This window comes from Bos grunniens, chromosome 23 (genome assembly GCF_055505025.1).
Source record: "Bos grunniens cultivar Pamir isolate PY7600 chromosome 23, Bosgru_T2T1.0, whole genome shotgun sequence".
Lineage (NCBI taxonomy): Eukaryota > Metazoa > Chordata > Mammalia > Artiodactyla > Bovidae > Bos > Bos grunniens.
Window position 1 is genome coordinate 52,382,896 of NC_141187.1, and position 17,471 is coordinate 52,400,366.

General features: G+C 55.4%; 1 protein-coding gene across 4 annotated transcripts; it reads left to right on the top strand.

Moving 5' to 3' along the window:
- Positions 1–3,197: 3,197 nt before the first annotated feature.
- Positions 3,198–13,940, top strand: LOC147347856 (serpin B6). 4 transcript variants are annotated; one of them, XM_086370477.1, is made up of 8 exons: positions 3,198–3,307; positions 5,778–5,913; positions 6,412–6,586; positions 8,330–8,479; positions 10,485–10,602; positions 11,538–11,680; positions 13,087–13,242; positions 13,430–13,940. In XM_086370477.1, the coding sequence occupies exons 2-8, from the start codon at positions 5,849–5,851 to the stop codon at positions 13,832–13,834; spliced, it is 1,212 nt and encodes a 403-aa protein (XP_086226603.1). In that variant the 5' UTR covers positions 3,198–3,307; positions 5,778–5,848; the 3' UTR covers positions 13,835–13,940. The 4 variants fall into 4 exon arrangements, with proteins under 4 accessions (XP_086226603.1, XP_086226606.1, XP_086226604.1 ...); XM_086370480.1 differs by lacking the exon at positions 5,778–5,913 and having other exon boundaries at positions 3,198–3,607; XM_086370478.1 differs by lacking the exon at positions 5,778–5,913 and having other exon boundaries at positions 3,198–3,523.
- The last annotated feature ends 3,531 nt before the right edge of the window (positions 13,941–17,471 follow it).

The window sequence follows — 17,471 nt, forward strand, 5'->3', positions numbered from 1 at the left end:
CTGGTGCAAACATCCCGGTGGAACCTGCGGTGAGGAGGTGAGCACCCGTTCCTTCTGTGTTGGAGCTGAAGCGTCAGCAGGACAGAATGCACTGACCAGGGGGACGTTTAGTGGCTGCTCTGCGTCTGGTCCTGGGTGACTTGCTGTGTGTGTCAAAACTGACTTGTGTTAAGTGACCTGGATATGGGTTGCGACGTGCTTTCTAAATGTATTTTTGGCAGCGTATCATTTCCAACATTTGAAAGAAGGATTATTTTCAAAAATAAAGCACAGCGAATGAAAACACTGACTTGTAACAATCCCAAATTCACAAATGACATAAGCTGTGTTTAGACCCATGATCAGCCTCCTTTGTCCGTGGTTCCAGATCATTGGCTGGAAATTCAGACTGCTTGATGCATGCCTAACGGGCTCTGTTTACTTGTATTTTCCTCGGAGTGCTGAGTCCTTTGAAATGGAAAGAGAAGAAACCAGCCCCCTACCTGGGGACAAGGAGGGAAAGAAAACATCCTTTCCTTTCTGAGGATCAGATGTTCTGTCAGGGTTAGCACCAGGGACCAGTTGGGCGGGGTCACAAAGACAAACTCTGTTGACATCATTCCTACCTTTGGGGCGAATCCTCTAAACACGAGACACCAACTGTTTGCCTGCAAGTTTTACTTTCCTTTTAAGTTCGAAGGATTCATTAACAAAAGAAACCACTTGTTATACACAATAAACAATTTCAATATTTAATAGAGGATCATCTGGTTTGATTTCAATCTGCGGTCATCAAAAGAAGAGAAATAGAAACAATAGGGAGAATTAAGTGTATCCATCACCAAACTGGGCTGACAGCCTACATCCAGATTTGAACAGTCCTGTGTGTGCGTGGTAAGTCATCTCCCTGGTGTCCGAGTCTTTGCAATTGTGTCAGGCTCCTCTGTCCATGGGATTCTTCAGGCAAGAACACTGGAGTGGGTTTCCATGCCCTTCAGGGGACCTTCCCAACCCAGGGACTGCACCTGCGCCTCTTACATCTCCTGCGTTGGCAGGTGGGTTCCCTGGCACCAGTGCCACCTGGGAAGCCCTGAACAGCGCTGCTGCGTCTGCTAGTCGCTTCAGTCGTGTCTGACTGTGCAACCCCAGAGACGGCAGCCCACCAGGCTCCCCCGTCCCTGGGATTCTCCAGGCAAGAACACGGGAGTGGGTTGCCGTTTCCTTCTCCAATGCATGAACGTGAAAAGTGAAAGTGAAGTCGCTCAGTCGTGTCCGACTCCTAGCGGCCTCATGGACTGCACCCTACCAGGCTCCTCCGTCCATGGGATTTTCCAGGCAAGAGTACTGGAGTGGGGTGCCATTGCCTTCTCCGTGAACAGCGCTGGGAGTCCCAAATAACAGCTATCTGGAGTCCCAGTTGGGAAAAGGTCCCTGGCTGTGCATCCACCCCATGGGTGAGACTTCAAATTGCAGTTTTCGGGGCTCCTGCTTATAATCAAAAGCCGCAAACTGATATCATCAGTTTGCATGCAAAAATACAACTCTGGTTTAACTTTTGCAATGCTGTTTGCTTCACCTTGGAAGTCATAAGATGCTTTAGCAGCTGGGGGCTGGCCAGGGGATGGCTAAGGCCATCAAGCAAGGAAGACAAAAGTCCCTTCCTGTGGCCAGTCGCAGGTGTTCTTGCAGAGTCCTTGGAGTGTCTGCGGTTTGGCCCAGTTCAAAGATTCCTGATTCCACCTGGTAAGGCCAAGGCCTAAGTCCATCTCCTTGATGGACTTTCGGCTCTGCTTAAAACCCCTTGTCACAGTGACTCAATTTTATTTCTCATTTTACAATACGTTGCTTATTTCTGCACAAAGATAAGCTGGAAGGACAGAGCCAAGTGAATAAACCTGGGGTGAAAAGGGCTGGAGAACTTAAGGGTAGAAGTGAGATATCTGAGCCTCCCTCAGTGTTTACTACACCAAAAACAAAACTAAGGTACTCACACCAGGGGCTTGCTGCTGGCATCTAGTGGGTAGAGGAGCAAGCACAGCCCTCCCACAGCAATGAATTATCCGGCCAGAGGTGAGTACACGGTGGCTGTTGACAGCCCCTGACTTAAGCTTTAGGGCGGAGAATGCACTAAGCTATCTAAAGGTGAAAGTCGCTCAGTCGTGTCCGACTCTTTGTGACCCCATGGACTGTAGCCCGCCAGGCTCCTCTGTCCATAGGATTCTCCAGGCAAGGATACTCGAGTGGGCTGCCATTCCCTCCTCCAGGGGATCTTCCCAACCCAGGGATCGAACCCCTGTCTCTTAGGTCTACCTGCATTAGTCAGGTGGGTCCTTTACCACCAGCACCAACAGTGGGCCTTTAGAGAAGTCTAGTGAAAGTCGTTCAGTCCTGTCCGACTCTTGGCGACCCCATGGCCTGTAGACCCCCAGGCTTCTCTGTCCATGGGATTCTCCAGGCAAGAATACTGGAGTGGGCTGCCTTTTACTTCTCCAGCGGGTCTTCCCCACCCAGGGATCGAACCTGGGTCTTCTATGGTGCGGGCGGATTCTTTACTGTGAGCCACGAGGGACGCCCCCAGCTCTCCCAGGTTTCCAAACTGAACCTGTCGTGTTTCAGACGAGGCTGGCATTTTCCCCACTGCGGTCACCGGCGCCCTGTCCGCCCTCCAAGGCTGCGCCGGGCGGGCAGGCCAGGGTCCCACCGTGCTTGGTTCACACGGGCCTCTGTGCACCGGGAAGAGCGTGCCTGGCTTCGCGCAGAGACTCAAGCCCAGGTGCCCGGGCGACGCCCCTCCGGACCAAGTATCAGCCCGTGCGCCCCGCGAAGACCCCGGGCTCGCCCGCTGAAGGCCTCCTAGGGCCGGGCCTTCGCTCCTCCCGCGGCCCCGGGTAGCAGTCGCGCACCGGGCACCTCGCTCGCCCCTGCTGTTCGGCCCCGCCCCAACCGCGCGGCACGGCCCTCCGCACCGGTTCGGTCCGGTCCGGCGGGGCCCGCCCCTCCCCCTCTGCCCCGCCCCTCCCGCTCGACTCCGGCCCTCGGGTCCTGCCAGCCCCGCCCTCACGCTCGGCCCCGCCCCTTCCACTCGTTCCCGCCCTCCGGTCCGGCTCGCCCCGCCCTCCAGTTCGGCCCCCGCTATCCCGTCCCTCCCGCCCCGCCCCTTCCGGTCTGCCCCGCCCCTCCCCCTCGGCCCGGTACCTCCCGCTCGCCCCGCCCCTCCCGCTCGGCCCCTCCGTCCGGTCCAGCCTGGTCCGGCCCGGGCCGCCCCTCCCTGCGCGGTGTTTGGGCCCGGCGCCTCTGTCCTCGCCCAGCCTGCTCCGGCCGCGCTCGGGTACGTTTCGGGAGGTGAGGGCCGCGGAACCGGCCTGCGCACTAGGCGGGCGGCGGGCGGCGGGCGGGGGCGCGCGCCGGGCTGGGTTCCTTTCGGATCAGGCGGCCGGGGCGGACGTGACGACCCGCTGAGTGTGGCGGCGCCGCCGGCTGGGACCGGGGACTGGAGGACCCTCGTGGGCGCGGCGCCCAGCCTTCCCGGGCACCGCGCGCCCAGGTACCCTCGGCGAGCGCCGGGCGTTGGGGACCCGGGGGACCGGTGGAGGCCGGAGGACAGACAGGAGCTGGCCTGAGTGCCCAGGTGACCCTCGGGCTTGCGCCGGGCGTTGGGGACTCGGGGGGCCGGGGGCGGGGGCTTCAGAGACCGGACAGGAGCCGGCCTGTGTGCCCAGGCGGACCCGGCGCCCAGCGGTCTCCCGCCCACCGCGCGGCCTGCGCTCAGGGTCCCTCAGGCCTGCGAGGATAATCGTGAGGACCGTTTCAGAGCTTGTTTGTTAGGGCAGTTTTTGTTTTTGTAGACACGCTGCAGGCGCAACATTCCGAGAGTGGGCATCTTCAGTGCTAAGAGGGCCTGGGAGAAACTTTAGTCGCACCCGGGTGCTAGATAAGTTGGCACCTGAGTTACTTTCTTCCCTTCTCTCTCCCCACCCCCCACCACCCCCCATAAAGCTCTAGTTTGAGAGGAAAAACAAAGTATGGGGAATGAACCTTCACATGCTGCCAGGATTACTGAGCCGCTGGGGGAGGCCAGGTTCTGCTGGGACCCTGGCTTCCGGCCCAGTGGTACCTGGCCAGACTGTGCCTGCCCGCTGATGTGCTTTAGGGCGGAGGCGGAGAGGGCGTGTGCAAAGTAACCCTTGGACTGAGGTCCCCATGAACAGGAAGGGCTGTGCTTATCAGTGTTCTGGGGCGTGTGGTGTCCAGAATTCCCCACAACTGGTGGCTGACTGCACCCTCAGCGTTATACCACCCCACAGAAAGGTCACGGTTTTAGTCAAACTTGGCCATGTAAACTAAGTATTTAGAAGCATTATGAGGCCAACGCCAGTCCAAAGTGTTGTATTACAACTCAGCTGCTGGCCTGATCACTCGGGCGAGTAACAGGAGAGCGAAATGAGAGTAAATGGAACCACTGTTCTTTTCTGTTTGCACTCAGAGCAGGCTACATACACAAAGGGCTTGTTCTCAGACCCCTGGAAGCCCACACACCTTACGCCACCAAGCTTTCTGGCCCTGAGACGAGACCTGGACATGAGAAGAAGGGAAAGCCTGTGCAGTCTGTTCACCATTTACTGAACACCGACTGTGGGTCAGGCGTCAGTTGATGTAATCCCCTCAGTAAACCTATAGAGTAGAAGGAACCATCCCAATTACACATTAGATAACACACACACACACACACACACACACACACACAGACCAGGCGGGGACAACACAGGAGCCAGTTCAGTTCAGTTCAGTTCAGTCATGTCTGACTCTTTGCAACCCCATGAATCACAGCATGGAGGCCTCCCTGTCCATCACCAATTCCCGGAGTTCACTCAGACTCATGCGCATAGAGTCAGTGATGTCATCCAACCATCTCATCCACTGTCGTCCCCTTCTCCTCCTGCCCCCAAATCCCTCCGAGCATCAGAGCCTTTTCCAATGAGTCATCTCTTCGCATGAGGTGGCCAAAGTATTGGAGTTTCAGCTTCAGCATCAGTCCTTCCAATGAACACCCAGGACTGATATCTTTAGGATGGACTGGTTGGACCTCCTTGCAATCCAAGGGACTCTCAAAAGTCTTCTCCAACACCACAGTTCAGAAGCATCAATTCTTCAGTGCTGAGCTTTGTTTACAGTCCAACTCTCACATCCTTACATGACTGCTGGAAAAACCATGACCTTGACTAGACGGACCTTTGTTGGCAAAGTAATGTCTCTGCTTTTGAATGTGCTATCTAGGTTGGTCATAACTTTCCTTCCAAGGAGTAAGCGTCTTTTAATGTCATGGCTGCAGTCACCATCTGCAGTGATTTTGGAGCCCCCAAAATAAATTCTGACACTGTTTCCACTCTTTCCCCATCTATTTCCTATAAAGTGATGGGACCAGATGCCATGATCTTCGTTTTCTGAATGTTGAGCTTTAAGCCAACTTTTTCACTCTCCTCTTTCACTTTCATCAAGAGGCTTTTTAGTTCCTCTTCACTTTCTGCCGTAAGGGTGGTGTCATCTGCATATCTGAGGTTATTGATATTTCTCCTGGCAATCTTGATTCCAGCTTGTGCTTCTTCCAGCCCAGCATTTCTCATGATGTACTCTGCATAGAAGTTAAATAAGCAGGGTGACAATATACAGCCTTGATGTACTCCTTTTCCTATTTGGAACCAGTCTGTTGTTCCATGTCCAGTTCTAACTGTTGCTTCCTGACCTGCATACAGGTTTCTTAAGAGGCAGGTCAGGTGATCTGGTATTCCCATCTCTTTCAGAATTTTCTACAGTTTATTTTGATCCACACAGTCAAAGACTTTGGCATAGTCTCTTTACTTCAGAGCAATCAATGTGCTGCAGTGGAGTGTTTTGGGGTGAGCTGCTCTGCAGCCCATCAGCAGCACAGATTACCTGGTGAGTCCCCGTCCTCATGCAGGGAGCATAAATCAGGGAGCTGACTGACGCAGGGCCCGGAGTGGGGCTGCCAGCCTGCACGCCCTGCGGCTTCGGGCCCTTTCCTCAGGCTCACCTGCTCTGTCTCTCCCAGGTTGGTATCAGGCTCAGCAGTCATCCCTTCCACCACTCACAGAGAGGCCCTGAACCCTCGCGCACCCCCTCCCCTACCCCAGTGTCCTGATCTGGATCAAACGCCCTGGGTGGCGGGGCTGTCGACCTCCGAAGCCGGGCCCTGGAGGTGGACGTGGGCGCGTCCCAAGGCCCTTGTCCCAGGCGGAGTCAGCAGGGCCTGGGCCTGGGGCAGCAGGGGAAACCCCGAGGAAACCGAGTTTTGTGCATGTACCTGTTTGCTCTTTGAAGCAGAGCGTCGGTGCTAACAACAGTTAAGAGCAGAGTGAGATGTGGTCGACCTGTGACTGAATTTGCATGACACTGATTTTAAATCCATCCTTTCAGCCTCGCCACCATGGATGCGCTGTCAGAAGCAAACGGCACGTTTGCCTTGACCCTTCTGAAAAAGCTGGGTGAGGGCAACTCGAAAAATGTGTTTATCTCGCCCCTAAGCATCTCCTCTGCCCTGGCCATGGTCCTCCTGGGGGCCAAGGGCAACACCGCAGCCCAGATGTGCCAGGTACGTTCGGGGAGCCGGTTCTGGGCGGCAGCTGAAGCTCTTTCTTTGGCCCGTGAGCTGGTGTACACGATTGAATCCCAAAGGCCTTGCTCGACAGACAGGCCTACTCCCCCGTCTGCCCCGTCCCTGGGCGTCCCCTCAGCGTCTCTCTGGCTGGTGGTCTGGGGCTCCTGACCGCGCAGCACCCGATTCCAGCAGGACAGGCTTGAACGAGCAAGCGTCATCGAGCCTCTGCTCGGACCCGCTGCCCAAGGCCCTGCTGGCCGAGGCCCGTCCTGCCGAGACGCCCAGAGCCGGCCCCGGGCAGGCTGCACAGGGTGTGGACGCCAGCTCCTGGGCTGCAGTGGCCTCGGGGCGCTGACCTCTGGCCCCCTGGGGGTCACAGCCTTCCCGCACGTGGGGTGCCCTTACCGTTCCCAATTGCCTGGGGTCCGAGGGTCTCCAGGTTTAACAGAGTCCTGATCCCGCCCTTGAGCCTGGGCCTTGAGTTTGACCTTTGCCCTAAGGCCATCACTTTCAGGGTCCTGTGCCAGCTGGAGAGGCTGGGAGTGAGAAACAGTGGCACCCTCCACCCAGCAAGTGTTAGGGCGCAAATACGCGGGTGCTCGTGCTCAGTCATCTCTGACTCTGCTTCCCCGTGGACTGTAGCCCTCCAGGCTCCTCTGTCCATGGGGTTCTCCAGAAAGAACACTGGCGTGGGTTGCCATGTCCTCCAGGGGATCTTCCCGACCCAGGGATCGAACCCACGAGTCTTGAGTCTCCTGCACTGGCAGGTGGATCCTTTACCACTGTGCCGCCTGGGAGACGCGTGTGTTCCCTTTAAGTTCTGCTGAAAAGGGAGCAGTCCCCTCTTGAGCTCGGCACTGTCTCCGCTCCCACTCTCCCAACTCTGAAGGGGCCGCCCTCTCTCTGGGCACCTCCTGTGCAGATTCCGATTTTAGGGGGAGGCCCAGCCTTCCTGCCCTGCATGGGGGTCTCTCCAGGGCTCCTGCCTGAGCTCCTCTCCTCCAGCAGTGGTGCCCCCTGGCCCTCCGGCCTCGGCCGGTCACTGGGTGCAAAGCCCTTGCCCAGGCTTTAGGTTCGTGTTACAGCGGAACCGGGCCGAATGTCTGTCTGGACCTTCTCTTGGTGGCTCCCAAACAAACCTCCCATGACCCGGAATGACCGGGACAGTGCCTGGCACTCTGTGGCCTGGCCGCATGGTGCCCGCTGGGCTCCTCATGGTCCAGGAGCGGCCCTGATCCCGCGAGGTGCTCTCCTCCGTGTGTCTGCTCTGCCGTGTTGTCACAAGGCCCCAGTAGGATGGCTGGGCATTTCTGCGCCCTGGCAACAGGGGGCAAGACACGAACGTGGAGGTACCAGGCCTTTACGAAGGCCCGGGCCCAGAAGAGCCACTTCTCCTGTCTCCCACTGGTCGGAGCCTGTCCCAAGGCCAGTCCAGACCCAAAGATGTGGCTTGTTTGTACACAGATGGGAGGCCTGTCCACGGCCCTGTCTGCAGGCAGACCGTGAGCACAGGGCCCTGGGCTCTCAAGGGGCATTTCTGCACCCACTGTCGCTGCCTAAGCTCCTGCAGGAGGCAGGCTGGGGGACTTCCCAGAGCCACTGTGCCTTTATCTGGGTGAGTCTTGTTTTAAGCTGCGGTGAGGATCAGTGTGGTGCTTAGGCTGACTTTAGTGTTGTGTCCATTTCCTGTAGTCAGGGCTTACTGCAGTGGTGGGTTTTATCTGTTTTTGATTTCAGACTCTTTCTCTAAACAAGAGCAGTGGGGGAGGTGAAGATGTCCACCAGGGTTTCCAGAACCTTCTCAGCGAAGTTAATAGAAGGGACACACAGTACTTGCTCAGAACCGCCAACAGGCTTTTTGGAGAGAAGACTTACGATTTCCTCTCGGTAAGTCATACTCCTGATTGCCCGAAGCAGATAGAGACCGAGGTCGTGTGGAGATGGGAGGCGGGCCTTGTGGTGGGCTGAGACCCACACAGAGGGCGGGGTGTGGGACCCCAGTCATGACCTCATCCTTCCGGGAACCGTTCGGTCATTGCCTGTAAGAGGAGCCCTGTAACAGCCTTGTTCACATATTCATGAAGTTTCAGTAAGATGATTGTCAGAGAACTAACACGGATCATACCACAGTTGCAGAGGAGTTGCCCCAAACAGGAAAGTGATCGAATAGAATATTTCTGATGTTGTTTTTCACGTGTTGGAAGTATTTTGTGCGTTGTGAGACTTGCTCAATTCTTTTATACATGTAAACATTTTGATTATCTTTTCCTATGCAGAAATTTTTTTAAATTTTTGTGTTTTTTACTCTGGTTCTATTTAATCACACTGCTTTCCTGATTTTTAAATTTTTTTCATACACACCTCAAGTAACCTGTGAGTGTGTTCTTATTATATAAAATGCAGACAGAGCCAGAGTCCTCCCACACTCTCTTCCACGTCGCCCCCGCGCCCAGTCTGAGGGCTTGTCCCCTGTACCTAGAGAAAGGCTTTGCATCTCACTACCTGTGTGGCTGCTGTTCAGTCGCTGAGCCGTGTCCGACTCTTTCTGACCCCGTGGGCTGCAGCAGCCCAGGCTCCTCTGTCCTCTACTGCGTCCCAGAGTTTGCTCAGAGTCACGTCCATTGAGTCGGTGATGCATCCAACCCCTCATCCTCTGTCCCCCCTTCTCCTTTGCCTTCGATGTCTCCCAGCATCAGGGTCTTTTCCGATGGGTCGGCTCTTCGTATCTGGTGGCCACAGTGATGGGGCTTCAGCCTCGGCAGCAGTATGTGTCCGCCTCACCCTTCCTCACGGTGGCGGGCGGCGTGCTCAGGGGTGGCTGTACTGAGACGCAGCCGCCAGCCCCAGGTGGGCGTGGGGTGGGGCCCGGCCTGGGCCGAGCCGGCAGGGACCCTGTGTGTGTGGTTCTGTCCTGTGTGTGCGTGCTATTCCAGATGGACTTTAGAGGGAAGGGACAGAGGGAGGCTCTCAGATCTCAGTGAATTCTGCCTCATTCCCACCCCGACGGCTGCAGCCCTTCCCGTCGTCCTCAGAAAGGGTAGGGGGTGGGCGCGTCCACCCTCAGCACTGCAGGTGCTCAGCCTTTAACATTCTGATGGCTCACGAGACTGAGCAGCTTTGCATGTCACTCAAACATTTGTATCTTTTCTGAAAATTGCCTATTTATATGTCCTTTGTGTAGTTTTACATTTGGGGTTTATGTCTTTTTTTTTTTTTTTTAACTGAGTTCTTTATATGTGTAGCATAGCGATCTTATTCTGTTATATAACTTATTTCATTATTTTTCACACTTGTTTCATACTCTAAATTAACTTTTAAAACAGGTGGTGTAAAGTGAATGTAGTCAGCATGAGGTCAAATATTGGTAAGTTTTGTAGATCACAGTGTGAATTTTTTTTACAACCTGGTTTACTTGTTTTTACCAGTCTTAGCTACATGCTAGTTTATTGTCATCTTTTTTTTTTAGTTCTACCAGTTTATTGCTACCAACCTATCTCCCTCCACCCTCATGCATGCATGCTCAGGCATGTAACCCTGTGGACTGCAGCCTGCCAGGCTCCTCTGTCCATGGACTTTCCCAGGCAAGAATCCTGGAGTGGGTTGCCATTTCCTTCTCCAGGGCATCTTCCCCATGAGATCAAACCCTCGTCTCCAACATTGGCAGGTGGATTCATTACCACTGTGTCACCTGGGAAGCCTGTGATTTTACTCAGTTATTTATTCAATGTAGCTGAAAACTGAGAAACCGGATTAAGGTTAATTCTGCACATTCGTTTGTACATTCACAAGTAACCATCAAATGATCAGTGTTGAGGTCGGCGCGGTGAAGAAGTAAGCTCTTGGCGTTGTCTGCTTCTGTAGCCATGTGATTCTGTCATCCCGTCTCTCCTAGTCTTTCAAAGATTCCTGCCGCAAATTCTACCAAGCAGAGATGGAAGAGCTGGGCTTTGTCTGCGCTACGGAGGAGTCCAGGAAGCACATAAACACCTGGGTAGCCGAAAAGACAGAAGGTGAGCACGTGTCACGACTTCTGTTTGCACAGTATTTGAATCAGTCTTATTTTCCATCAGTTCCTTCCCAAGACCATCAAATGTAAACAGAAATGGCTTTTTTTCTCTATAAAACTGAAAACTTTCAAATCCACTTCTGAAATTTAATCAGTAATCAATTTCTCTAGCTTCCCCCCTCCTCATCAATATTTGGTGCACCTCTTCCAGAACAATCACACTTTGACTTTTGGCTGTTGCAGTTAATGTTCATATAGTCTGCCTTTTCACAAAGGGCGGAAGGAAGACTCTGGATTGGGCTCCACCTCCCTGCCTGTGCAGCAGACCACGTGCTCTGCGGGTCGCTGAGCATCACTGCAGGACACTCGGTCAAGCCCTCGTCCACCTGCGCTTCTTCATTTTCATGCTCTGCACGCTGGCTTCGGCCTCTCCCCCCTTCAGGACAGTCGCCTCACGTTATAGACCGAACATTCCTTTTTCTGTCACTGTGAATTATCCTACCCTTATGCAACTCATGGTATTTTCTGAGCGGAGACATTAAGGTTTTTGTCACTGATTTAGCTTTAGGGGCCAGGCTCCCTGCATGGGTTTCCCTGGTGGCTCGGATGGTAAAGATACACCTGCCAATGCAGGAGAGGCGGGTTGGATCCCTGGGTCAGAAAGATCCCCTGGAGAAGGAAATGGCAACCTGCTCCAGTATTCTTGCCTGGGGAACCCCATGGATGCAGGAGCCTGGTGGGCTACAGTCCACGGGGTCACAAAGAGTGGGACCCAACTTAGTGAGTAAACAACAACTCCCTGTTCGTGGTTGTCTGGGGGACAGGGAACCCTCTGGTCTGTGCACTGACTCCTGCATGGGACGGACCAGTAAGTACTGTGCCCTTCACCTCCACCAGGTAACCCTGTTAGCTAACTGGTTCTTTAAATCTTTCTTGCAGGTAAAATTAGAGACTTGCTCCCTGCAAATTCAGTTAACCCCATGACACGTCTCGTTCTCGTGAATGCCATCTACTTCAAAGGGAACTGGGACACACAGTTTAACAAAGAGCACACTGAAGAAAGGCCTTTCAGAGTCAGCAAGGTGAATGAGAATGTGTCATAATAAGGGAGGAGGTTTTTGGAAACGGTCCCTGGGGTCCCCTTGGTTTACGGAGCCTGCCAGGAGGCTGACCTCAAGGAACGTGTGCCTCTCGTGGCCTTGGCGGCCCAGATGTAGACCTGGGCACACCCGCCTTCCTCGCCCCCTGCTCCTCCTCTGCTGTATCATCAGGGGAGGTCTGTGCGGCCGGTGTCCCGTCTTGTATCACACATCCCACGGGGCAGCTCGCAGGTCTCTGGGCGTCCTAGAACCCCCAAGATCCAGTTATAACTCCAGACCGTGGCTGTGACGCTCCACGGGCCCTGGTTCCTATCGTCTGTCCCCCTCCCGTCAGGAGCTACCTACACAGACGCCTTTCTCTGCAGGGCCGTCCAGAAGCCTCCCTAGCGGTCTCCCCAGTCCAGGTTCCTGGTTCCTGTGTCCCTCCTCTGAGCTCTCACAGAGCCCGTGGCCTCTCACAGTGGCTCTGATCTCCCAGAGCCCCTCGGGCCCATGTGCAGGACCAGGGAGGTTACTTGGAAGTTTTCCTGAGGACTGTGGCTGGGCTGAGAGTGGTGGGGGTAGGAAGCACAAGTCAGATTGTTTTGTATTTTTTTTTTAATAATTGTATCTATTTATCTTGGCTGTGCCGGGTCTTCTTGCCGCGAGCCTTTCCTGCAGCTGCCATGGCGGAGGCCCTCTTGGCTTGGTGCTCGGGCTTCTCCTGCCGGTGCTTCTCTTGGTGCAGAGCTCAGGCTCCAGGCCCGTGACTTCAGGAGCTGCGGCTCCCGGGCTCTCAGCCCAGGCTCAGTAGTTGTGGCCCGTGGGCTTAGAAGCCGCTAGGCTGTGGGGTGTTCCCAGACCAGGGATGGAGCCTGTGTCTCCTGCATTGGAAGGCGGATTGTTTACCCCTGAGCCACCAGGGCAGCCCTGTTGTCTTTAAAACTAGAGCTAATATGGTTTGCTCATGGGTCACCTGTGGGGCATGAAGGACAAGGGCCCAGGACACTCCAGGGTTTGACGGCGGGATGAGTGGTGTCGGCACGAGCAGAGATGGGAAGGTATAGATGGAGAAGGCGGAGGGGAACACGAGCCGCCAGTGTGGGAGCCGAACTGGAGGCTCCTTTGCGTCCAGATGCAGATGTCAGGTGAGCAGGAGCCGGGGGAGAGGTCCTGCCGGGAATGTCCATGTGGAGCCCTCCTGGGTCAGCAGGAGAATAGCAGCCTGAGGCCTGAGTCTGGGAACCAGGGGTGGGAGCTGGAGCTGTGCAGACGAGCTGATGACGCGGAGCTGGGGTGGGTCTGGAAGACACAACAGAGTGTGTGGGTGCAGGTGGACGGCTCTGATGACTCGTCCAGCGTGTCCACGGGTCTTGTTTCAACTTAACATTTATCCATTTCCTTTATAGAACGTGCAGAAACCTGTGCAAATGATGTTCAAGAAGTCCACCTGTAAAATAACCTACATTGGAGAAATAAGCACCCAGATTCTGGTTCTTCCCTACGTAGGTCAAGAGCTGAACATGGTGATTCTGCTGCCCAGTGAAAGCACGGACTTGAACACGGTAACCGGGCAGCCGTGGCTACGGGGCCCAGGGTGTCGTCTGCATCCCTGCTGGGCACTGGGCTCCGGGAACTCGTCTGCAGCTGGCAGGCCGCCCCGGGCCCACAGGGCGCGGAGTGTTGGTCGCAGCGGACGGTCCCCGGGGCAGCGCTGCTGCAGACCCTGAGATCTTCTGCCTTCTCCTGCAGGTGGAAAAGGCCCTGACCTATGAGAAATTCATCGCGTGGACGAAGCCGGATGTGATGGACGAGGAGGAGGTGGAGGTGTCTCTTCCCCGGTTCACGCTGGAGGCGAGTTACGACATGGAAGAGTTCCTCCGAGACCTGGGCGTGACCGACGCCTTCGAGGAGGCCCGGGCCGACTTCAGCGGGATGTCGTCTGGGCGAGGCCTGCACCTGTCCAAGGTCATGCACAAGTCCTTCGTGGAGGTCACCGAGGAGGGCACGGAGGCCGCGGCCGCCACAGGGGCGGTGGTCATGATGCGCTGCTTGATGGTCGTGCCCCGGTTCAATGCCGACCACCCCTTCCTCTTCTTCATCCAGCACAGCAGGACCGGGGCCATCCTGTTCTGCGGCCGCTTCTGCTCGCCGTGACGGGGGGGGGGGCCCCCAGTGCTCCTCACCGCTCTCCCCGATCTCTGCGAAGAGCTGGAACCCAGGTGACCTTGGCGAAGGTCCACAAATAAAGGGCTGATCGAGACCACCTGTGTGTGTGTCTGTGTGTGTGTGTGTCTGTGTGTGTGTGTGCACGCCTGTGTGTGTCTGTGGTGTGTGTATGTGTGTGTGTCTGTGTGTGTCTCTGTGTGTGTGTGTGTGTCTGTGTGTACTTGCCCGTGCGTTCTCGTGTCCCGTGCCTTCTCGGAGGTGCAGCTGCCATTGGAGACGGGCGCTCGGTGGTCACGCCGGTGGGGAGCACTGGCTGCCTGCTCTCTGGGTCCTCCCTCCACCCGCCCCGTCCAGGCCTTCGGGGAGAGCGCTGTCTGCTCCAGGCCTGGAAGGATGAGCGGGGCTTCCCTGTCTCCTCAGCTCAGTGGCCCTGCTCCTGAGACCAGAGCGAAGCAGAGGCTACAGCAGCCACAGGCAGGGGGAGCGGGCCTCAGAGACCCCCGAACGTGAGCCCTCCAGAAACCAGCAGAAGAGGGGAGGGCCGTGGACCCAGACCAGAAAAGTCCATCCCCGAGCCACTGTGTCTGCACTGGAGGGTCTGTGGTCAGAGGCGTGTTCGAGCGCTTGACCGTGCACACTCCTGAGCATGCTCAGTTGCCCACGGGGTCAGAGATGAGCAGACAGGTCCTGTTCACGAGATGGGGGCGTTTCAGACCACGTCATGGATGTACACTGGGTGACTTTCCATCCTGCCGCTGGTACTGGAGATAAAGAGGCGGCTGAGGTTTCAACCAGTCCATCCTAAAGGAAATCAGTCCTGAATGTTCATTGGAAGGATTGACGCTGAAGCTGAGCTCCAATACTTTGGCCACCTGATGGGAAGAGCCATTTGCAAAGACCCGATGCTGGGAAAGATGGAAGGCAGGAGGAGAAGGGGACGACAGAGGATGAGATGGTTGGGTGCCATCACCAACTCGATGGACATGAGTTTGAGTAATTTCGGGAGTTGGTGATGGACAGGGAGGCCTGGCGTGCAGCAGTCCATGGGGTCGCAAAGAGTCGGACTCAACTGAGCGACTGAACTGCACAAAGCTTTCTGCAGCCGCCCGTGTTCCCTGCTGAGACGTGGGGCCCCCGCCCAGCCGATGCTGCGGTTCGGGTGGAAAGTGGTGGGGTGTCCACTGGCCTCCCTGTGGTGTCATCAGGAGCTGGGCTCCCTCTAACCTAATGGTGTGACCAACATTCTCAGCCTGTCTCTAGTCTGCTGTCTCTGCTGTGCCCAAGTCAGCGCCTGAGCTGTGAGGAGAGACAGGCTGCAGAGATGCTGCCCTTGGGAGCGGGGGGCGGGCGGGCCAGCGGCGTCAGCGCCCCCCTCGCCCCAGCCTGGACCACTGTCGCCTGAAGTGAGCTGTCTGTCCGTCAAGGGTCTGAAGCGTCTGTCCTTTGTCCCCACCAGGCCGTCAGTGGGATGCTGTGATGATGGACACAGTGGGCCCGTGTGTTACAGAGCCTGTCACACAGCTCGGCCCCTGCCCATCTCTTTCTTAGCTGATTCTACTGCGTTAAATGTCATCTGCAGTTTCCTCAAAACTGTATTTTTCAAATTGATCTCATTAAAATTTTAAAATATAATTGCCTTATAATCTCCCGTGCGTTTGTGATCAATAAACTTGGAATTCCTGTCCTCGTCATAGTCCTTCCCTGGTGGCTCAGACCGGGAAGAATCGCCTGCAGTGCGGGAGATCGGGCTTCGATCCCTGGTTTAGGAAGGTCCCCGGGAGATACTGGCTCCCCACTCCAGGATTCCGGCCTGGAGAATCCCACGGACTCAGGGTCGCAGAGTCAGACGTGGCCGAGCCTTCTCACTCTCACTTACTTTCCTCCCAGTTGATCTTGTCTGTGACCAGTTCGGCTTCAAGGAGGAGTGGCTGGTGGGCCTTCCTGAGCCCCCCAGAAGGCCCCCGGCTCAGTGCTCTGCTTTCATTGTCTTCAGATCCTTTATAGCTTTTGAGCAGAGGGTCCTGCATTCTCATTTTGCTCCAGACCCTGCAAATTACGGAGCCAGTCCTGCCGTGGACTATAGTACCTTTTATGGAGAAATATAGTCTTTTTTTCAGATGCTGAATACCAGGTAAGCTCAAAGCAAATCCTGAGAAATGAAAGATCTTCTCAATCCACTGTTTCCACATTAAAATATATACACATTTTGGTCGGGATATTTCCATAGTTGGCTTTTGAACTCCACACAGCATGTGTTTCCATGAGAGAAAGAAGTAGCCCAGTTCAGGTCATTTCAATTGCTCAGCCGTGTCTTATTCTTTGCAAGCCCATGGACTGCAGACGCCAGCACTCCCTGTCCATCACCAACTCCCAGAGCTTGCTTAAACTCATGTCCATCGAGTCGGTGATGCCATCCAAGCATCTCATCCTCTGCCTTCCCTTCTCCTCCTGCCTTCAATCTTTCCCACCATCTGGGTCTTTTTCAGTGAGTCAGCTCTTCGCATCAGGTGGCCGAAGTATTGGAGTTTCAGCTTCAGCATCAGTCCTTCCATGAACATTCAGGACTGATTTCCTTTCAGATGGAATGGTTGGATCTCCTTGCTGTCCAAGGGACTCTCAAGAGTCTTCTCCACACCACAGTTCAAAAGCATCAATTCGTCGGCACTCAGCTTTCTTTATGTCCAGCTCTCCCATCCACACGTGAGCATGGGAAAGATGAGGCAGCCCAGCGTGACCGCTGATTTTATGTGTCGCCTTGACTGGGCCAGAGGACCAGTTAGCTGGTCTAACACCAACTGAGATGTTTCCGTGAAGGTAGCTTTTACAGGAAATGAGGATTAAATGAGTCAACTTTGAGTAAGGCAGACTGGCCGCCAGCACGTGGGTGGGCCTGGTCCAGTCAGTTGAACGTGACTGAGGTCCCCTAAGGAAGAGGCGCTTTCCTCCAGAGGCCTGTGGACTCAGGCTGCACAGAACCCTTCCCTTCCCCCACCTCCGGCAGCAGGGCACAGTCTCCCCCGTCCCTTCCTCTCTCTGTGTTCAAACCTCAGAAATCGCCCGGAAAATGGTGGCTGTCTGCTTTAGCGCCTGCAATGCCCAGCCCTGTAGTTCCACCACTCACTCACAGCCTCCCCGAAGGACGACGCGGATGGTCCTGGCTGCTCGCTCTGCCTCTATTTGCAACTTTCCTTGGTTATCTGAGGTCAAGGTGCAGACGGCATGTTCCCCACTCCTGGTAGGAACAGTCATCTTCCTCTTCGAGCCAGCATCCTCGTGTCGATGTCCCTCTGGCCTTGTGCTCACCCTCAGCGTTCCTGTGGGCTTCTCCGGTGAAGTATCCGCCTGCCAGTGCAGCAGATGAAGGGTTGATCCCTGGGTCGGGAAGATCCCCTGGAGGAGGAAATGGCTACCCCTCCAGGATTCTTGCCTGGGAAACCCTGTGGACCGAGGAGCCTGGTGGGCTACAGTCCACGGGGTCGCAGAGTTGGTCACAAATTAGCGACTGAGCAAAGCAAGTAAGATAAAGCAGAGCCAAGCGCTTTGTCATCCACTGGGAATCTGGAGGAAAGATCCCATGATGATCCATCTGCTTGTGAAAATGGGGCTGAAACAATATGGCCATTCC